Source organism: Rhopalosiphum padi, chromosome 4 (assembly GCF_020882245.1).
Source record: "Rhopalosiphum padi isolate XX-2018 chromosome 4, ASM2088224v1, whole genome shotgun sequence".
NCBI lineage: Eukaryota > Metazoa > Arthropoda > Insecta > Hemiptera > Aphididae > Rhopalosiphum > Rhopalosiphum padi.
The window spans coordinates 52,675,975-52,696,541 of record NC_083600.1 but is presented as its reverse complement, the minus strand read 5'-3'; the positions used below and the strand labels follow the sequence as shown (position 1 = coordinate 52,696,541).

The following is a 20,567-nucleotide window of genomic DNA, read 5'->3' as shown; positions in this document are numbered from 1 at the left end:
GATGATGAATGAAGTATGAACGAATGAAGATGAGCGAATTCTGCGAAATTGGTCTTGGAGGAAAAACAAGTGCGAATGATAGAATTCCGATGAACTGCAGGAGCAGGGATAGTAGAAACAGAAAGAATAGACGGTGTTAATTTAATTGCCGGATAGATAGAGTTACCGCTGTATTCATGAAAAAAGACGTGTGGTATAGTGGAAGTAGTATTTATTAGTAGTAATAGTAGCTATAGTAGTAGTAGTAGTAGTAGTCGTAGTAGTCGTAGTAGTAGTAGTAGTAGTAGTAGTAGTAGTAGTCGTAACTCGTAGTAGTCGTAGTAGTCGTAGTAGTATCATAGTAGTAAACAGCAGTAACAGCAGTAGCAGCAGCAGCAGTAGTAAAATTTCTGAGCGAGGAGGGGGTCGCTGTCGTAGACATGGCGAACTATTTTTCCGCAATCCCGCACTCGTTTTTGATAATTCATCGTGAAAAAACGCCGACACGAAGTAATTGCCAGTAAACCCCTCGACAAAACGTCCGTACGCACGCACGTCCGGCCACACCGTTCATTCCGCGAGTGTCTCGTGCTGCCGACGTTACAATATTCGTCCCCGGCCCAGTCGCCGTAAAAATTATATCACATTATTATTCACTATCTGGCACTCCGTGATACCACCACGACTGTGTTGCGCGCGATGGATCATTGATATCGCGGTCGCGCACGGGTCATCGCCGCGCGAGTGGTGCACTGGTGCGCCGCGTCGCAGTCGTGTCGTTGTAATTGCTGGAGTAGTAGTTAGTTAGTGTTCGCCGTCCGCGGTATCGTGTGCCGTGTCTGAGACCGCCCGCGCAAAAATCGCTAAATTAAAGAAAAAAGGCGACCGTCGGCCTTCCACCAAAGGGAGCCGGATAAACGTCGTCGTCATGGAACAAATACCCACGACATCGAGCGGCGGAAACGCCACGGCTGCACCGTCGTCAGCCGGCCCCTCGTTCACGCCCCCGACGCCCGTCCAGCCCTCGGACAACAATTGCATCGACAAAAGATTGCAGTCCGTCTCAGAGTCGGAATACCAAGACGACGAGTACGACGAACCTGATCACCAAATGTACTTGTCCGGGTCGTCCGGTTCCGAAGGAGAATTATCAGAAGTACGCATATATCATAATAATATATATCGCATATTGTTATGTACGCGCGCATCGTAGTGTAATATCTCGTACTGTTGTGATAATGATAATATTGTAAATTATTTTTTAATTATTATTTTATAAGCCGCCGACGTACGGAAACGAATAAAACGTATATTCGTATCGCGATAGGTGTATAATATTTTTCGATTTTAATTTTTCTCTCGATTGGTTTCATCATCCCCGCCGCTCTCGTCGACAGTTCCGTGAGTAACACAACTATAATTTCGGTTTTTAGTGCGACGTGACGTCACCGTGACCTTTCGGGGGTTTTCATGAAAATCCGATCCCCCCCCAACATTCCGCAGCCGTGGGGCACCCTTTGTCACAACTGGTTTCCGCCCAGTCGGGGCCTGGCGAGGGGGGAGTGTGTGTGCATGACAACCTAACCTAGAAAAAAAATATATATATCGTACGAGAGTACCTTATTTCAAAAATATTTTCTCGTCAATTAAAACATTGCTATTTTAAATAGTAATAGTAACGCGTATCCCATCGTACACATGTCTACTGCTGTTATTATCGCGGATCAGCCCGGTGTGTTTTTATGTTTTACACACTTCTCCGGTCTCCGTACGATAACAATGGCGTTGTACGTATTATGTTATGGATTGTGTAGTACGCACGGCAATACTAATGATAATAAGCAATAACTGTGATTGTGATGATATTATGTGTGTGGTAGTTTGTCGGTGCGGTTTTTTTGTCCACTACTTAGGTATTGGTATAATTCTCATTATTTCGTTTTCCTCCAGCCGGACCGGGGTCAATCGCATCGAGATTTTCTAATGTACGCGGCGCATACCGCCGCCACCACCGCCACTACCGCCACCGCTTCCACTCCCGCACTGTATTGTTCTCCGCTTACGTACGTCACCGCGTTCTAGAGCAGTCGTGTGGGCTTGTTTGTGTCTCTCTGTCAGAGAATTGCGCGACTGACATGTTTCTGTCAATAATTTTCTGTACATTTGACGCGTGTACCGAAACCTACGTAGTGTAATCGTCACGATCCGTGTAAACGTCGTTGAAGTGTGTGTTTGGTTTTTTTTTTTAATCAAAGATAGGTTTTTTGCATGTTCCCGGCGACGAATTTTGGACAAATATTTTGCAGTCTATTGTACGGTAATTGTTTTGTTGATACTGTGATAAATGCATCTACCTCGATTCCTGCCATTGTCTGTGTGTTAAAAATTTGATGTGCGTTCAATTTTTCCTCATCTAATATTTGGCTCGGAAAAGTGGTTTTTCGTATATCCTCCCCGTTCGGTACAATTATTTTTAATAGTATTTCTTTCTCTTCTGGTCCATCGCATATAATAAATATAATCGATTCATACTTCTGAAGTTTTCTAGTACTATTTCTTTATGTTATAGTTGTCTGATTTATCATAATTTAATATTTTGTATTAAAAAGGATCTTAAGAGTTTCTATTATCAGTGTTATTATTTACCTTTTTTTAATTAAATAAAAATGAAGAGGTTAATTTTTGTTTGAACAGTAAATTTTTTATAGGTAGCTTATTCAGGAGATTTAATTTAGTTATACTGATACATTGTAGATTACTTTTAGCATTGTCTATTTACATAAAAATATTGTGGAACAAGTTTCAAATAATGCTGATATTTTTCAAATTATTTTACATGACATAAGGTTTGGTGTCACACTTATAACTTATGTTATTAGTTTTAAATTAATTAAATTTTAACTCCTAAAATAATTTGGACATTTCTTAATTTTAAATTATGCTAAAGTAGGTGTTTAGTATTTATTGATAATATATTTTTGTCTTAATTAGTTATGTTGTGAAAAATAGACATACAATTTGTTTAAATATACATTTATTTAACTATATAGGTGTATTTTCATTTCATACTTATATAACTAAAAATGTATCCTTCTTGGTACTTTTAAATTTTATAATTTTAAATACAACTTTAATTTGTGCTTATTTTTAAATATTGTTGCAATTTATATGAATTAAGTATTCCTATTTATAAATTATACTATACATTTTCTATTCAATATTGTGTTAAAAGTAGGGACTTGGAATCTAATAATTTGTTACCATTCAATAACCATACATTAGTAGGTAAATAAATTATGTTTTCCATATTTTGCTAACATTTTTATAACTTGTTGTGAATTATTATTTTCTTATACATTTTCTTAGTTATTTTTATTAATAAAAGAATCGATGACAATATCAGGATAAAATAATAGTTTAACAATTTTTTTTAATAGTCATAAATTAGGTGTTCTCTTAATTAAGTATATTTAACCTATCAATACATTAAGTAAAAATTATATATAACAAAAAATTATTTTGTGAATTAATTACATTAGCAACTAACATTTTATTAATACAAGTACAATGAAATTAGGTGTTGCAATAAACATTAAGTATACATTTTTAATTATTTTATCAAGATAATTTTTGAAACATGTACTTATTCAAATCAATAATCTTTCACTCTGTTTTAAATATTTACGCAATGTATTTATATCAACTTTTCATTTGTGTTATAGGTTGGTAGGTTTGGTATAAATCGAGAGAAATTATGTCGAGATCCTAATAACCATTTAAATTCAACCTTTCTAATAGCAGCAGACGATACAGATACTGAACAAAGTATAGAAGGAGATCCTGACACCCATCGTCAATTAGAAGCACTTCTCCAAGCAGCAGGATCTATGCTTAGGCCAAGTAAGTGATCTTTAAAATATTAAGGTGATTTTAGGTTTCTCCTTAAAAAAAAACTATGATTTATTTTGAATGAACTAACAGGTGCAAACGTATGCGGTTTAGGTCTGACTAAACTCGGCGTTCCAATTGAGACCACCACAGACCCTGAAGTGCTGCGAAAATTAACCAATAGTGTTTCTTGTGCTTTAGACGAGGCGGCAGCAGCTTTGACACGGATGAGAGCAGAAACCAAAAATGATAATAAGTATGTTGGATATAAAGGCCACAATTAGTACAAGCCGAAAAATTATCAAATCAAATTTCAGGACCCTAGTCGAAGCATGTCATGATGGTGACGTTGGAGCTGTTCGTAAACTGTTAACAGAAGGTCGATCAGTTCATGAGACATCTGAAGAGGGTGAAAGTTTGTTGTCCCTTGCCTGTTCAGCAGGTTATTACGAATTAGCACAGGTTATTTATTATTTTTAAAAACTTAATTACTTACTAGTTTTCACATATTTTAAATTCTATTGACTTAACATGATGAACAACTGTGAAGATAACCATTTTAATAACATACAATTATTTTACAGATATTTTAAAGTAAAAATAAAAATACTGTTGAATAATATTTTAGGTTCTATTAGCAATGCAAGCCAATGTTGAAGATCGGGGTATTAAAGGAGATTGCACACCACTTATGGAAGCTGCGTCTTCTGGATTTGTGGAGATTGTTAGGCTACTACTTGCTCATGGAGCTGTTGTAAACGCTTTATCATCCACGGGTTAGTATATATATTAAATAAGTATTCATTTTAATATATATATATACTGTTGCTAAATAAACTATAATTTTTATAATTTTAAATATGTTTATTTTACAGGAAATACACCATTAATGTATGCATGCGCTGGAGGCCATGTAGACACTGTAAAAGAACTTTTAAATTATGGAGCTAATGTTGAAGATCATAATGAAAATGGACATACACCCCTTATGGAAGCAGCAAGTGCTGGGCATGTTCCAGTGGCAAAAGTATGGTTTTCTAAAATATTACTTTTTTATCTGATGATATTCTATTATAATCAATTATCAATATTTCACCAAATAGATTCTACTTGAACATGGAGCTGGTATTAATACTCATTCCAATGAGTTCAAAGAAAGTGCTTTAACACTAGCATGTTATAAAGGCCATCTAGAAATGGTTCGTTTTTTGTTAGCTGCTGGAGCTGATCAAGTAATTTCAAATTATGTTTAATTCAATTTATGATTTCAAACTAATAAATACTATTGAAGTACCTACTATTTATTTAATTATTATTTGCTGAAGGAACATAAAACAGATGAAATGCATACTGCTTTAATGGAGGCATCAATGGATGGTCATGTAGAGGTTGCAAGACTTTTATTAGATTCCGGTGCTCAAGTTAATATGCCAACTGACAGTTTTGAGTCACCACTCACCTTAGCTGCATGTGGTGGTCACGTTGAGCTTGCATTATTGTTGATTGACCGTGGGGCCAATATTGAAGAAGTTAATGATGAAGGCTATACTCCTCTTATGGAAGCTGCTCGAGAAGGTCATGAAGATATGGTGTCTGTTTTGTTGAGTAAAGGTAAGTTTTTAATTATTTTTATCTTATTTTATTCAAGTTCATGAGCAAACAATAAATCATTGGTATACAAGAAATATCATCTAATGAAACATATATATATATATATTAATATTTTGATTAAATGCATATTTTATTTTATACCTTAGCTATGATAATTTAGTATTTACCAAATGAGATAGATATTTATCTCTATATAAGATTTAATAACTAGAAAATGATTTTGCTCTCTTCTTTCAATCTTGGATTAAGCTGTTTTTTTATTTTATATATTCTAATTTCAGAAAATGTTGATAGATTTTAAAATAATAAGTGTTGTTAAAGTATTAAAGTGTTTTTAACATGAACGAGTCATTTTGTGGTCTTATCTAATTTTGTATTAATAAGGGAGGTACTTCCATGTTATCTTGACTACTCAAATATTTCCAAGACTACCTGTTAGAATCATCTGGGTTATTTCTACTACCTCTGTATCATCGTAATGTACAATTTAATTTTGTTTTCGATGTACAATTTACTATGTTCATACCTGACTGAATTTGCTTGACGAAAAAATCTTGTAAACGATCCACCATTTTATAGAATTTTAATGGATCTTAAAACCTGCTTTTCTCCTCAAAAATTATTAACTAAATATTATAATCAACTCTTATCTCTTATATATACCTACTGTAAGTTTAAATTTTATATTTTATTAACTTCATTGAGTTGAGTGAATAAATAAATAATTAAATAATTTTTTTCTATACACATTTTTAGATTTAGAATAATTATTGACTAAATGTTTTATACTATTATACATTTTTTTCTATACAAATTTTTAGATGTTATTTAAATATTTATTTGATTACATTTTATCGTGTTTTAGAATAGATTTAAATTTGGAATTATTACTGTTATTAACTAAATGTTAATTAAACATAATTAATATAATACAAATATACACTTTTTTTTTATTATTCAAATAATTTTGCTAGTTGAGATACCACTGATGATCATAGTAGGTAGTCTTGGAAATATTTTGGTAATCGAGATAACACGGAAGTACCATGAGAGAGTACTGTAGTTTAATTTAATCAATAATTTGTAAATAATGATTTTATTTAATTTTACAAGATATATGTGATATCAAGGAATATTTTTAATAAATAATACAATAATTGTTTTAAGAAATATTAATTGAGAGTTCGTTATGTAGGAGCAAATATAAATGCACAGACTGAAGAAACTCAAGAGACTGCTCTGACCTTAGCATGTTGTGGAGGATTTCTGGATGTAGCCGATTTCCTAATAAAAAATGGTGCAATTTTGGAGCTTGGAGCATCAACGCCTCTTATGGAAGCAGCTCAAGAAGGACATATAGATTTGGTTCGATACCTCTTAGAATGTGGTGCAGATGTTCATGCACAAACTACATCAGCTGATACAGCACTGACCTATGCTTGTGAAAATGGCCATACAGATGTTGCTGACTTGTTACTTCAGTTTGGTGCTAATCTTGTGAGTAAATTTTAGTGTTTATTTATAATTTAAATAATTTAAATATTATTATTAATTTTATCAGGAACATGAATCTGAAGGAGGACGTACACCTTTAATGAAAGCATGTAGAGCTGGCCATTTATGTACAGTTCAATTCCTAATATCTAAAGCTGCTGATATAAATAGAGTCACTGCCAATAATGACCATACACCTTTATCACTTTCTTGTGCTGGAGGCCACCTTTCTGTTGTTGAACTACTACTTGCTCATTCAGCTGATCCTTTCCATAAACTAAAAGACAACTCGACCATGGTTATAGAGGCAGCCAAAGGCGGTCATACCAACGTTGTTAAACTGTTATTAGATTATCCACATTCAGTCATGTTAACACCTCCTGTGTCACCTGTACCTTCCACTCCTGCTGAAGATGTGCCAGTTGTTGATGAATCTGCATTATCTGAAGTTCAAGTTATGTCTAAGGCACATGCAATTGCTGGTAGAATAGTAGAAAGTTATGGACCTAATGCCAAACATAATGCCAATTCATGCATACAAAAAGCTATGATAAGAAAAGCACAACTTAATACACCCAATAATTGTTTATCTAGTGATGTTCAGGTATACTATAAGCTTTTTAATTAAATTTTTTCTATTTTAATTAACAAAATCTATTTTGTTTTTAATTTTTAGTTTAAAATCCAATTACCCAAAGAAAATAATGTCAAAGCTAGTGCTCCTACTACTTCCAAACCACTTATTAATACAGCTGCAATTGAACAACAATTATTTAAAAGGCAACAAATAGCTGAAGATCTTAAAGTAAGTACATAATATAGAAGTTCCATTTTTGTTTCACTTATTTTGAATGAAATTCTTAGTTCAATACCATTAAGCATAATAAATTTTCAAAATTCAACTTCAAGTGGTATTTAAAAATAAAATATAAATTATAATATAATATAGTTCATACATTAATTATTTAATAAATTTAATAACAAAATCAGAAAAATAAAATATCTATCTATAAAGATTTATATTCTGAAATTTAAACGTATTTATTTATGTATATTTTTTTTAGAGAGTTGAACAAGAGTTAAAAGAAAATGGAAGTCTTTCAATGGTTACATTAATGACAACGCCTCCTCCGTTATCGGCATCATCACCTGGTGTTCTAGATTCCAGCACTTCATCTAATGGTTCAATTTCAGGTGATTAAAAATTTTATTACTTTATTATGTTGTGATTCTTTCACCTATTTTATCAAAATAGTTTAACAATACATATCAATCATTTTCTATTTTATTTAAAAAAAAATCAACAGAATCGTCAACAAGTAATACATCTGTGGGTTCAAATAAAGTGGGAGAAGCATCAAAAACCAACTCAAGCCAGCCCGTATCTGCTAGTTCTGACGTAGTTCAAACAACTGCTATTAGTGATAGACCTAAAATCAAAGCCAAATTTAAAAAGAAACCGGCCCAGCCACTTACAGGAATGACAAGTCTTAATGAAGCTACTCAAGCAACATTAGATGCCAATTATGCTAGAGGAGTAATGGCAGGAGTTGCCGCAATGAAACCACAATTTAAAGCCGAAGTATGTATTTTTTATGGTTATGTGTTTTTACCTTGAATATGATAATAATATGTGTTTTTGAATTATAAAGTTTTGGTTAGGTTACAAAACTTTTGTTAAAATTACAATATATAGAAACAAATCAATTTTATATTAATCGTGTATCTATTTTTTATTTTAGTTTATTGAAAGACATTCAGGTGATGGTTGTGATAAAGAATTAGCAGCTCGTATGATCAAATTTTGTGAAGAGCAAACTGCTAAACGTGAAGCAAATGATGGTGGACATGCCAACCTTAAAGAATTAATGATTAGTTCTTTAATGAGTGAACACCTATTAAAAGTTCGTAAAGACCTACAAATTCCAGATAATATGGTGAAGAATTTATTGCCACTGTCTGGAGCTTTACATGACAGTTTACCTCATGGTACAACTGGTTTGTTGCCATTACCCGGTGATCTTAATACACGAATTGACTTTAAAGCTTTAAATTGTATTGATGCAGAACTTCTAGAAAATTTAGTTAGAGAATCACCGCTCACCCTTGAGGATATATCAAACTGTAAGTTTTAAAAAATATCTTTTATTTTACATTTGTCATTTATTATTTAAACTTTAAAGTACCTAATATAGATGAACGACTTCAAAAAGAAATTCAAAATCACCGTTGCAATATCAATTCTTCTGATTCTGGATTAAGCAGTACCTTTTCTTCTCAATCATTTAAAGTAAATTATTTTTATTTAAATATAACTTTATTTTATTATTTCTATATTTGTATTTTTGTTTCAGAATTATGTTCAAAATCAAACTTCTATTGATTTTAGAATTAAAAATTTATCATCAATGGATATAGCTAATTTTGCAGGAGCAGTGTCCCAGCTTAGTTTAGGTGAGTTCTTGTTTTTTTAAAAGCAAAAATATATTTGTCAAACTGTGTTTTTTTTATTAGTATTTGTTATTAAGGTGTTAAAAGTTATTAGTATACCTAAATTAATTACGTTTTTTATAAAAATTAATAAAAATAGAATGATGAAAATTAAATTTGTGCCTTTTTAGTTTTGAACATTTTACATTAAACTTAGTTTTTGAGATTATCATAATATATTTCTTAAAATATTAATTATTAAAATGGCCTATGTATTTAATCTGTTCATGCATTCGTTTTTTTTTTTATGGCGCGGTTCGGTAGTGAGACACCGCCTGTGCCATGGCGACGTCCCACTTGTGGATTGTCGGCTCAATTTGCCTAAGCTCGGCAAAAAATTTATAATAATACTAATTAAAAAAAAATAATAATTAATAATTATTATAATAATAATTTTCAACATTATTACAAAAAGAAAATTGTTGATGTTTCACATCTGCCAGGCGTCCCGCGACGGCTCAGTTTTGTTTTTTTACTTTGAAGCTGTTCTAATGTGAATTAAGTTGTTTATGTAAATCATTATGCTAGATATTTTTAAAATAATTTATTAGTTACATCTGATAAAATAAAATTGATTTATAAGTTTTGATTTTAATTTTCTACCTATTCTTGAATTAAAAAAAAAAATGTTTTATCCTCTAAAGTAATATAAACATAATTATTTAAACTTCAAAAATAATTTTAGATGAAACGACAGCGCAACAACCTACTACTGCAACAGTACCTACATTGATCAACTGTGTTCCTACGCAAGTTGCGGCTGCTACCCAAACACCATCAGAGTCAGTGACATCAAATAAGCGTTCTGCAACAACTACATCAACAACTACTGCTATGACAACTACTACAAATAAAGGTAAAAAGGCGCGCTATCAAGTTCGGCCCCAGCCTCCAAGTTCAGCCCCCCAATCTGGATCAAATAACACCCCAGCATCAAATTCTGTTGCCCAATCGGATGTCGCTAGCTCCAGTAAGAGAATATCTGAGAATATTGTTGCAAAAATATAAGTAATAAATTTATAAAATAAACTAATTATTAAATTTTATTTTTCCAGGATTCTCCACGACTACTGGAGAATCATATGGTAGTGATGCTGACATATCATATGGCATCAATGTGGATTCACAAACAGAGAGCAACCATGATACAGCTCTAACAGTTGCATGTGCTGGTGGACACGAAGAATTAGTTAAACTTTTATTAGTCCGAGGTGCAAATATTGAACACAGAGACAAGAAAGGGTTCACACCATTAATATTAGCTGCTACAGGAGGTTTTGAAAAAATCGTAGAAATTCTCCTGAGTAATGTAGCTAATATGGAAGCACAATCAGAACGAACAAAAGATACACCTCTATCTTTAGCTTGTTCTGGTGGCCGATACGAAGTAAGAAAATACATACTAAAATTATATTTTAATATTTATGTTACTTAATTTCAATTTAATTTAGGTTTGTGATCTATTGCTTCAAAGAGGAGCAAACAAAGAACATAGAAATGTTTCAGATTATACCCCTTTGAGTTTAGCAGCTTCTGGTGGTTATGTTAACATTATAAAATTATTATTGAGTAATGGAGCTGAGATAAACTCTCGAACTGGTTCTAAGTTAGGGATTTCTCCTTTAATGTTAGCTGCTATGAATGGACATACAGGTTAGTACATTTAGTATTCTATAAGTTTATTGTTTATACATTAAATATTGAATTATTTTTTAGCTGCTGTCAAGTTACTATTAGACATGGGCAGTGATATAAATGCTCAAATTGAAACAAATCGTAATACTGCACTAACATTAGCATGTTTCCAAGGCAGACACGAAGTAGTCTCATTACTATTAGATCGAAAAGCCAATGTAGAACATAGAGCTAAAGTAAACATATCTACTTATTTTATTTATTAATTTATTATGTTTTAAAATAAATATTTTTTATTTAGACTGGTTTAACACCTTTGATGGAGGCAGCTAGTGGTGGCTATGTTGAAGTTGGTAGAGTATTAATTGATAAAGGAGCTGATGTTAATGCTAATCCAGTGCCATCTTCTCGTGATACTGCTCTCACAATAGCAGCAGACAAAGGTCATGTACGATTTGTAGAACTATTATTAGAAAAGTATGTACTATATAAACGTTAATCTAAATCAATAAATAAATATTAATTACTTAATTTGAACTTATTGTTTTAGAAATGCTTATGTAGAAGTAAAGAATAAAAAAGGAAATTCTCCTTTATGGTTAGCTGCCAATGGTGGTCATTTAGGTGTAATTGAATTACTCTATAAAGTTGGTGCCAATATAGATTCCCAAGATAATAGAAAAGTTACCTGTTTAATGGCTGCATTTCGAAAAGGTCATGTCAAAGTAGTGAGGTGGATGGTTAATCATGTATCACAGTTTCCAAGTGATCAAGAAATGACACGATTCCTTACTACATTGAGTGATAAGGTATGTAATTATTAATTATTCTTATCAAATATAAAATTTCATGATGTTATTATTATATTAAAGGAGTCTATTGATAAATGTCATGATTGTATGATTGCTATTCGGATATCAAAAGATCAACAAGCAGCTAGAGCTAATAAAAATGCTTCTATATTGCTTGAAGAACTTGATATGGAAAAGACTAAAGAAGAACTAAAAAAGGCTTCTGCTGCACGGAGAAAAATGAAAAAGAAAAAGAAAAAACAAGCTAAAAGTGGTAAAAAATTGGAGGAAGAAACAGAAGAAAAGAATGATGGGCAAGACATTGATGAGGAAGAGGAAGAAGAAGATGAAGAAGAAGAAGTTCCTGTTACAGGTATAATACATATTGTTTATTAATATAAAAATGTTTAAAATTATTGCATTTGTATTGTAATTTATAATTTTAAATGTATGTTTTTTTAGTATTGGTTGAAATGAAGAAAAAAGTTGATTTAAAAAAGAAAGGCAAAGTTACTGTACTGAGTAGTGTGATATCAGCAGATGTTGAAGAAGGTGATAGTGGTATTGATGCCAACAGCCAAGGGAGTTGTAGTAGTACAGATGCTAAAAATGCTGCTGCTGCTGCTGCTGCTGCTCGAGTAGTTGCCCAAACTCAAATTACATCTTCCAATAAAAAAGATAAAAAGAAAAAAGGGAAAGAAGTTGCAGTAGAAGTTAAAGCAGCTTCATCTACTACCAGTGCTAAATTAACTACTAATTCAGCTGCTACTCAAACAAATGCAGCTAAAGTAAATTCCGTTCAAACTAAATCAAATAAGGTTGGTATAAATTATATATTTTAAATATGTTAAAGAATAGTTATAACAATTTAATATTGGGTCTTATTTTTAGGAGAAGAAAAATCAAGTCAGTTCAACTCAAAGTAAAATTACTACTAGTACATCACCTCCCACCAAAACTGAGGTTATCCCTCAAATAGTCACAAAAAACGCACAACTTAAAACAAAAGTTCAACAACCAAATAACAACCTTACAAATACCACCCGTAAAGAATCTGTAAAAGTGAATAATTACAAAGGAAATAACAAAGTTGTCAATAATATGGTATTTGAATCAACACAGAATCCAGCTGCACGTGAAGATTTTGAAGCTACGGGAAGTGAAAACTTTCTTGTTAAGCACAAAAAACAACATACGTATGATATTATATTGATCAAATTTATTACTATGTATTCTCAAATCTTTTATTTTCTTATTTTATAGAGCTGAAGAATATTCTCATGTTGGTGCTAAAACTTCTAATGTTAGTCCTGTGAAGCAAACTCGCGGACGTGAAGAAGGATGGAAAGAAGTTGTTCGAACTCGTTATCTTGCTTCACCTTATAGAAGTAAAAAAGTATCTGTGCCATTAAATGCAATTAGTCGTGTAATTGGACGTGGCGGAAGTAATATAAATGCCATAAGAGCTTCAACTGGAGCATTAATTGAAGTGGATAATCAAAGTAAAGGACAAGGAGAAAGAATAATTACGATAAAGTTAGTAAAACAAACATAATTTTAAATGGTAATAAAATCTAAATTTAACAACAATTAAAATATTTTTAATAGAGGATCAACAGATGTCACTAAGCAAGCTCATGATTTAATTGCTATGTTGATCAAAGATCCAGAAGTGAATATTATGAGCGTTATTGCAAAAAATCCCAAAGTCACTAGTGCTTGGGATAAATCAGTGGTAATTTAGTTTATAATTGCATTTGAATAGTTATCTACAATTTTATTTTGTTTTAAGAACAATGCTAAAGCCAAGACAGCAGCAGCTGCCGCATTACCTCAAAAACCTGTTGTTAGTCAACCAACTACAGTTGTAGCTGCCTCTAAACTAACATCTGCACCATGTAAGTTAAAACAGTATAATAAAATAAGTACTTTATTAAGAAGTATTTTTTTTTTTAGCAATTGTTGCTTCTATGACTATAAAGCCTACAATCACTGTTAATGGACCTCGCCCTACTGTTGCTGCTGTTGCTGCTGGTAATATACATATTTTGTTTATTTACAAATGATACCTAGTACTTTTTAATATTTGAATTTTTATTAAATCTTAAGTAAAATAGTGATTACTGATTAGATTAATTACATTTTAATAAATGAATCTCTCCTTTAATGTTGTAATCTATGATAATTTTAATAAAATTTTGGGTACTTTTCTATAATGTTGACTCTATTAGCATTAGGTTTAAGCATTTATATTAGTATAATAGCAAAACAATCTTATAACTAGCTAATATCAGCAAATCAAAAATTACCACACCAGTAAAAAATTGTATTAAAATTCTTAAAATATAAGATTATCATTTCTATGATAATGTTGTACTAACTTTCCAAATGTTTTCTTTATCTATAATTATTGATAATCTCAGTGACCCCACTACTATTTCTACATTATACAAGTTGAAACTAATTACAATAGTTATCGGTCCACTTAGATTTACTAGCAATTATTCTTAAGGCAATAGTGCACATGATGGAATACTAGTGTTGTGTAAACATCACAGTACAACAGCCAACAAGAATCTCAAGGGTATGACTTTAAACACTTCACGAAAACTGGTGACTGAACACCACATTATCCCAAACCTCACCCCACCGTGCAGATAATGGTTCTCATTTTATTGTAACCACCTGTTGCTATCCGGAACAGTGGTGCGTCACTATTGACGCTATTGTAAAATTTAAAATTATATTGTATGATAACCATTACAACAAATAGTTTACTTTAAACATGGTGTCAGCCGCTTCTCATCCTTTTCAGTTTTTTTTTTACGTGAACTAGGAAGTTTACCAGATAATATTAATGTACAATTAGCACAAAAAAATGTTATAAGTTCAATATAAGGTTTAGTATGGGCTCTATTATAGTATGAGAATCTTGGTAATAAAATTATGATTATAATTTATTGTTTGCATAACTTTAATAATATCAATTTTTACAATTTAATGTCAGTTGTACTATTATACATGTATGAATAGTAAATAAAAGATTTATTTGATAGTTAAAAAGCATGAATATTTAAATCAGCAGATAGTGTAATAATTCTGCAATAATTGAATTGTATTGAGTATGGTGATGGTAATTAGGATGACAAAATCGAAGCTAGTGGTAATTTAAAAAACACAAAAGTACCTAATTTTGTTATTAAAAAATATTAGATAATACCTCTGTAAATAATTATTTATTTATGTTTTCAACCATAGAATATTATTTTCTTGTAGGCGAAAAGAAGATTACAACAAGCACTGTCAAACCAACAATGTCCTATACAAATGCCATAATATCCTCTTCAGATTCTGTTTCTAAACCTTCTCAACAACCTCAACCACCTGCTCCTTCAAAAGTTGTTCAATCTGTTTCTGTAGCTCCAGCAACTACTGCTACTGTTACTGTATCTGTAACGCCTATTACAACAGGAAGTGTATCAGCTCCTGCATTAACTGTTGTTACCAAATCCACCAATGCTTTACCTCTTGCTCAACCTAAACCACAACAAGAATCATCATCTGTTAATCACCATCCAGTTGCTATTGTGTCACCAATGGTAAGCAGTGCTCCATTACCACCTCAACCACAAATCAAACCTCAAATTGTGGATGCTTCAGAATATTCATTATTTGATTCATTTTCTAAGGTATATATATATAATATATTTTTATTTATTTATGCAAATATTAATTTACATTATTACATTCTTTAGATATCTGTACAAACAATGTGGGGTAGAGAAGGAGAGTGTGGAGGACAAAAACCAAGTGTTACATTTAGTGGGGGTAATCATATTCCAGCTGTTACTCCATCAATCGGAACGATTGGTCAACCTAAAAAATATTTAGAAACAGACACACCAATGGCTGACGCATCAAAAGCACCAGGTTATCGAGGAGCTGGCTTATCTTCGCCAATTTCTTCCAAAACTGGTGGTGTAAATACCGGAAGTACAAATGGTAGTCGTACCACAACACCCCCTATGACTTCCCCTGTCACACAATACAACAATAATACAGGCATTCAACCTACCGCTCAACAACCCCAATCAGAACCTTACCATACACAATCTCAACATCCATACATCTCTGATCAAACTCATCAGTCAGCGCAAATAAATGTTGAACGCTCAAGATTGAACCCACGAGCACCAGACTTTGCTACTATAAAATCTAACCAAAATATGGTTCAACCTCAACAAGTCTATAATAATCAAGTACCACAAAATTTCCTTCAACCTCCTATGGTACCCAATGTTATGCCATTTCAACAAAAGTTTCATCAACAATTACCAAATTTAAGAGTTGCACCCAACAATCCTAATCGTTGGACTCATTTTATTAATCAACCTCCTCCTCCGTTTGGACGACCTACCTTACATCCAGTTAATGGCAATGCAGAAATGTTTGCAGGAATGGAAGCAACTGCTAGCCCACCAAATATGTCACCCAATCTTGATGAACGTAAAGCTCCTCCTAAACCAATTGGTACAGAACGGGCATGGAAACAAAATCTAATAGGAGAAAATCCTCATCAGCAACAACATGCAAATTGGTCAGATATGAAAATGCATTGGGCTCATCATGACCTTTTCCGAACACCTCCTCCACCACCTGTTAATTTTCCTCTTGGACCACGACCTATGGTAGACGAACATAATTTATTTGATACCTACCAGGTAAATACAAATTTTTTTAAATTAAAAACGTAATTCATTGTTTACTTTAACTAAATGGTGCCACAAAAAGTGACTATAGAAATAATAATTTGAAAAAAACATGCTGTATGTCAATAAGATTTGTAGGTATACTGGTATAAATAATAATTACATAATTAGTAGGTCTTGGATTTTGTAGCAAATGCTTCTTTTGTGGAGAGTGTAATAGAAAGATAATTCTTATAAATAAATATGTTTTGAGTTGTTTTAATTTCAATGAAGTAAACTTCTTTTTGATTTTTTTTCTATATTTGGTTCGTTTATCTTAATTTTCACATATTTTTCTAGAAAATTTAACTTATTTCTACGTATATTATACTTAGGCTATATTATTATTGCCAAAAATTATAAAACCTGTGAAAAACCCAGCAATAAATGGATGACTGATAAAATATTTATCATTATTGTGCGAAATTATATAGTTTTATCTACAATTTAATTACTGTAATTACAGTTGTATTTACAACTTAAGGAAAGGTAAAATTATCTAAATTATGTTTGCACATTTTTGTAGCATTTTTTTTGGCTACTTAAAATGCTTTTTTTAAGGATTTATGTTGCTACAAAATCCGAGCCCTAATAATTAGTATATTATCATTTGATTTGTTTTTAAAAATTATTACAATTGTTTTACCGCTAGGGTTATATCACTAATAATGCAATTACTGCTTGCTTTTTGTGACATCTACTATAATATATAAATATATAATAAACACGAACTAAGTTATATCCTATATAACCTATATTTTATATTTTTCTTTAGTCCACTGAACACCTAACGGGTGCTAATATGAATCACCATACAGCCATGATGCAAACAATGCCATTGTTTGCTGCAAATGGTCACTTGGAACAACAATCCCATCACCTTTTAGCTTCAAATCATCATGGTCCTGGACAAATGGCATTTGACCCAAAATTAGAATGGGATCAATCTAGAAGTCAACAACAACAAGCCCAACAACAGTCTCAACAGCAAGCTCCTATGAACACACCATTTCCGTTCATTTTTTAATTACATGGCGTAAGTAATTGTTATTTTTATGTGTTCTGTGGAAATTGATTTTATATCTGTTTTACTATTTGAATAATTAAGATTGTTTAAGCTTTCATGGTTTTGGTTTATTACAATGAATACTGTTGGTAATTTTTTTTTTAAAAAACTTCATTATTTTTAATGATTGCATTCACTTTTTGTAATTAGATTTATATAGTTTCAACACAAAAGCATGAATTATCTTATATTGTCTAGTTGTATCATGAAATCATATTATACCATATTAATTATTTGGTTTTGTGAGGTTTTTATACATTTTGATAGTATACCAATTGATACGAATAAACAAAATATACAATCCATTTCTATTGTCTAGTAATAAAAAACTGACAAAAAACTTTAATTTATAAGATTTTGTTATACCTTCTGCTCTAACTTGCTGTTTAAATTTATTTAAACACAAATATTTAAATATAACTATATTATTAATAATCTATAGTGATGTTAAGTTCACAAGAACAAGACTAGTTAAATGAGTAATTTAAGTAGAAGAAAATTTTGGAAGGGACTAATTAATCAAATAAGACAAGGGTGTAAATGAAAAGCAATCTTTGTATTAAATGTGATGGGCTTGTAGTTTTTTTTTTTTTTTTTATAAAAAAAAATGTAAAACTTCAAAACTTACAATACTAGACTTTTTAAAATTCTACAACATGAAGAATTCTGTTGCTATTTAACTTTTTTCTTCTGTAGTATATTATAAATGCACATTATTTAAGTAATGTTAGTAATAATAAATATTAAATTTATGAAATAAATGTATTCATATTAAGTTCACTGACTAATAAAAATTTTCTTTTTCATTAATTATTTGTAGAATATAAATTTATTTTTATATATTAAATATTTTTAAAATTAAATTTTGTGACCTGGTTACATTCTTTTGAAATATTACTTCTATTATATATTTGTTTTTAATGATTTGTTCTGTTTATTTTATTTGTTTACAGGATGCAAAATAATACTGCCTAATAGCTGGAACACAGACATATATTTTTTGTTTCTCTAATTTAAAATCTGAATATGGTCTCTGGTAAAAAATAATGCAAACAATTATTAAAATTAACAAAATTATAATGCATTATTTTGTATGGTTTCATTATTGGAACAAAAATGTCTTTTTTCACGTTATTTTTTACATTCAAAATATATATTACAAGTACTTCGTCTTTTTTTTTAATTTTTTTTTTTTTAGCGATACGTTATTACACTTTTACTACTACGGCTTAGGGTTTCTTTAATATCTATTATGTTAAAGAAATTGTTATATTATTATAAATATTGCATTCATATGAAATGTGCGGATGAAAAAATATAATTATTTATATACTATCGAATTATGCGTTTTTAATTGTTCGTATTTATATTTTAACAATATCTTATTATTTTATAGAGCCTATGAAAAAAAAAAATTTTTATTTGTGATTGTAATTAAAAATATTTAGATACATTATGTAATATTAAACTATGCAAGTTTAAAATTACTTATTACGCATATATTATTAATAATAATGTGCGAATGTATCTGTATATATTTGTTTTTTCCTCTGTGAATGTGATACAATATATTTTCCTCTTATTATCATTGCTATTTGATTTAAAAAAAATAAAGTGAGCAAGTGATTACCTTTCTACTGTATAATTAATGTTGACTGAGTTACTGCAGATAATTCAGTGGCTTATTGTATATGAAAAACAATAATTAGCGAAGGCATAGTCTATATAAGTAATAAAGTAGATTTCTTTAATTATTATTTCTGTAAAATTCCCTTATTTTTTTCTTGGTTATTTTGATAAATATTAAGAATTTTTTATTTTTGACTTCTCAGAGTACTAACTAGATCAGATTTGATACCAGAATCCCAAAGTTAAAGATTAATACATTCATCACTCCGTCTAGAATCTATTAAATTATTTGATTTCTTACGTATTAAAAAAAAGTTAGGAATAATATTTTTTAATGACTACTGTGTTTCAGATTTCAATTAGCAATCCTTTTCTAATAATTTTTTATTTTAGTAGTTAATTTTATAATATCAATTATCCACTACCTAATATGTTATATCATTCTGTAATCTGTTAGTTGTTTTCTTTATTAACGTTTAATAATACTAAATAAACACAAAACTTACTTAATCTTAAGTAATAAATAATAAATACATTTTAAAATTCACTATAATTTATTTAGAATTTTTTTTAAGTGGCCGCTACACCAGCATTTGTTTTCTCTGTCTATCTCCATAATCGTGGAAATACGGAGTATCTTTGTTCCTATATTATGTGGGAGATAGACAGAGAAAACAAATGCTGATGTTGCGGCTGCTTTAATAGTTTCTAATCTTCTGTTCAATGTTCATTTATTTTAATTGATATCTTCCGCCGGGCGTCTTATTGTAACGTGTGCTATATTTGTCTTGAAATCGGTTATTCGGTTTGCTTGAACATGATTTAGTATATTTTTAACTATATCTGCTTCAGTTGACACAATTAATTTTTTTATTTCATGATCATTTTTAGAACGTTGATATTCCTTGAACTGTTCCCAAATAATACTTGAATAACTTGATCCTTTTATTATAGCTATACTAAAGATTACTAAACTTATAAATTTGAACATGATTTTTAATGTTGTGTAGCAAAATTAGTGTTATAAATTTTTGACTAGTAATTTGATTTGATAAAAATATATTATAATTTATTAATAACAGTTTAGATATCTACGCTAATATTATACATAACAAATTCATTCTTAAAAAGTTATCTTAGATACAATATTTTGAGCCAATATATTTAATACATAAATTATTATAAACTTCTTAAAATACCTATGTGGTATACTAATTACTGTTGTATCTACTACAG

At 30.6% G+C, this 20,567-nt stretch overlaps 1 protein-coding gene across 7 annotated transcripts; it reads left to right on the top strand.

Annotated features, from left to right (window-relative positions):
• Positions 1–335: 335 nt before the first annotated feature.
• On the top strand, positions 336–19,042 carry LOC132929259 (ankyrin repeat domain-containing protein 17-like). Of its 7 annotated transcripts, none has more exons than XM_060994478.1 (33): positions 336–1,135; positions 3,702–3,879; positions 4,069–4,123; positions 4,185–4,329; positions 4,496–4,643; positions 4,743–4,894; positions 4,971–5,099; positions 5,193–5,478; positions 6,674–6,975; positions 7,040–7,576; positions 7,649–7,777; positions 8,037–8,166; positions 8,280–8,554; positions 8,715–9,096; positions 9,156–9,262; positions 9,327–9,426; positions 10,148–10,432; positions 10,518–10,849; positions 10,914–11,115; positions 11,179–11,333; positions 11,399–11,574; positions 11,648–11,906; positions 11,970–12,261; positions 12,351–12,706; positions 12,780–13,084; positions 13,152–13,424; positions 13,497–13,623; positions 13,681–13,786; positions 13,845–13,922; positions 15,165–15,577; positions 15,644–16,609; positions 17,412–17,672; positions 18,656–19,042. In XM_060994478.1, the coding sequence occupies exons 1-32, from the start codon at positions 908–910 to the stop codon at positions 17,661–17,663; spliced, it is 7,860 nt and encodes a 2,619-aa protein (XP_060850461.1). In that variant the 5' UTR covers positions 336–907; the 3' UTR covers positions 17,664–17,672; positions 18,656–19,042. The 7 variants fall into 7 exon arrangements, with proteins under 7 accessions (XP_060850461.1, XP_060850460.1, XP_060850459.1 ...); XM_060994477.1 differs by having other exon boundaries at positions 3,982–4,123; XM_060994476.1 differs by having other exon boundaries at positions 3,961–4,123; positions 9,168–9,262.
• Positions 19,043–20,567: the final 1,525 nt, after the last annotated feature.

Bases quoted from the DNA above. Each gene is read 5' to 3' on its own strand.
- LOC132929259 (XM_060994475.1), top strand. From the start codon at position 908: ATGGAACAAATACCCACGACATCGAGCGGCGGAAACGCCACGGCTGCA. The intron at 3,880-3,960 runs GTAAGTGATCTT...ATGAACTAACAG, and splicing joins AGGATCTATGCTTAGGCCAA to GTGCAAACGTATGCGGTTTA. The intron at 9,097-9,155 runs GTAAGTTTTAAA...TAAACTTTAAAG, and splicing joins CCTTGAGGATATATCAAACT to TACCTAATATAGATGAACGA.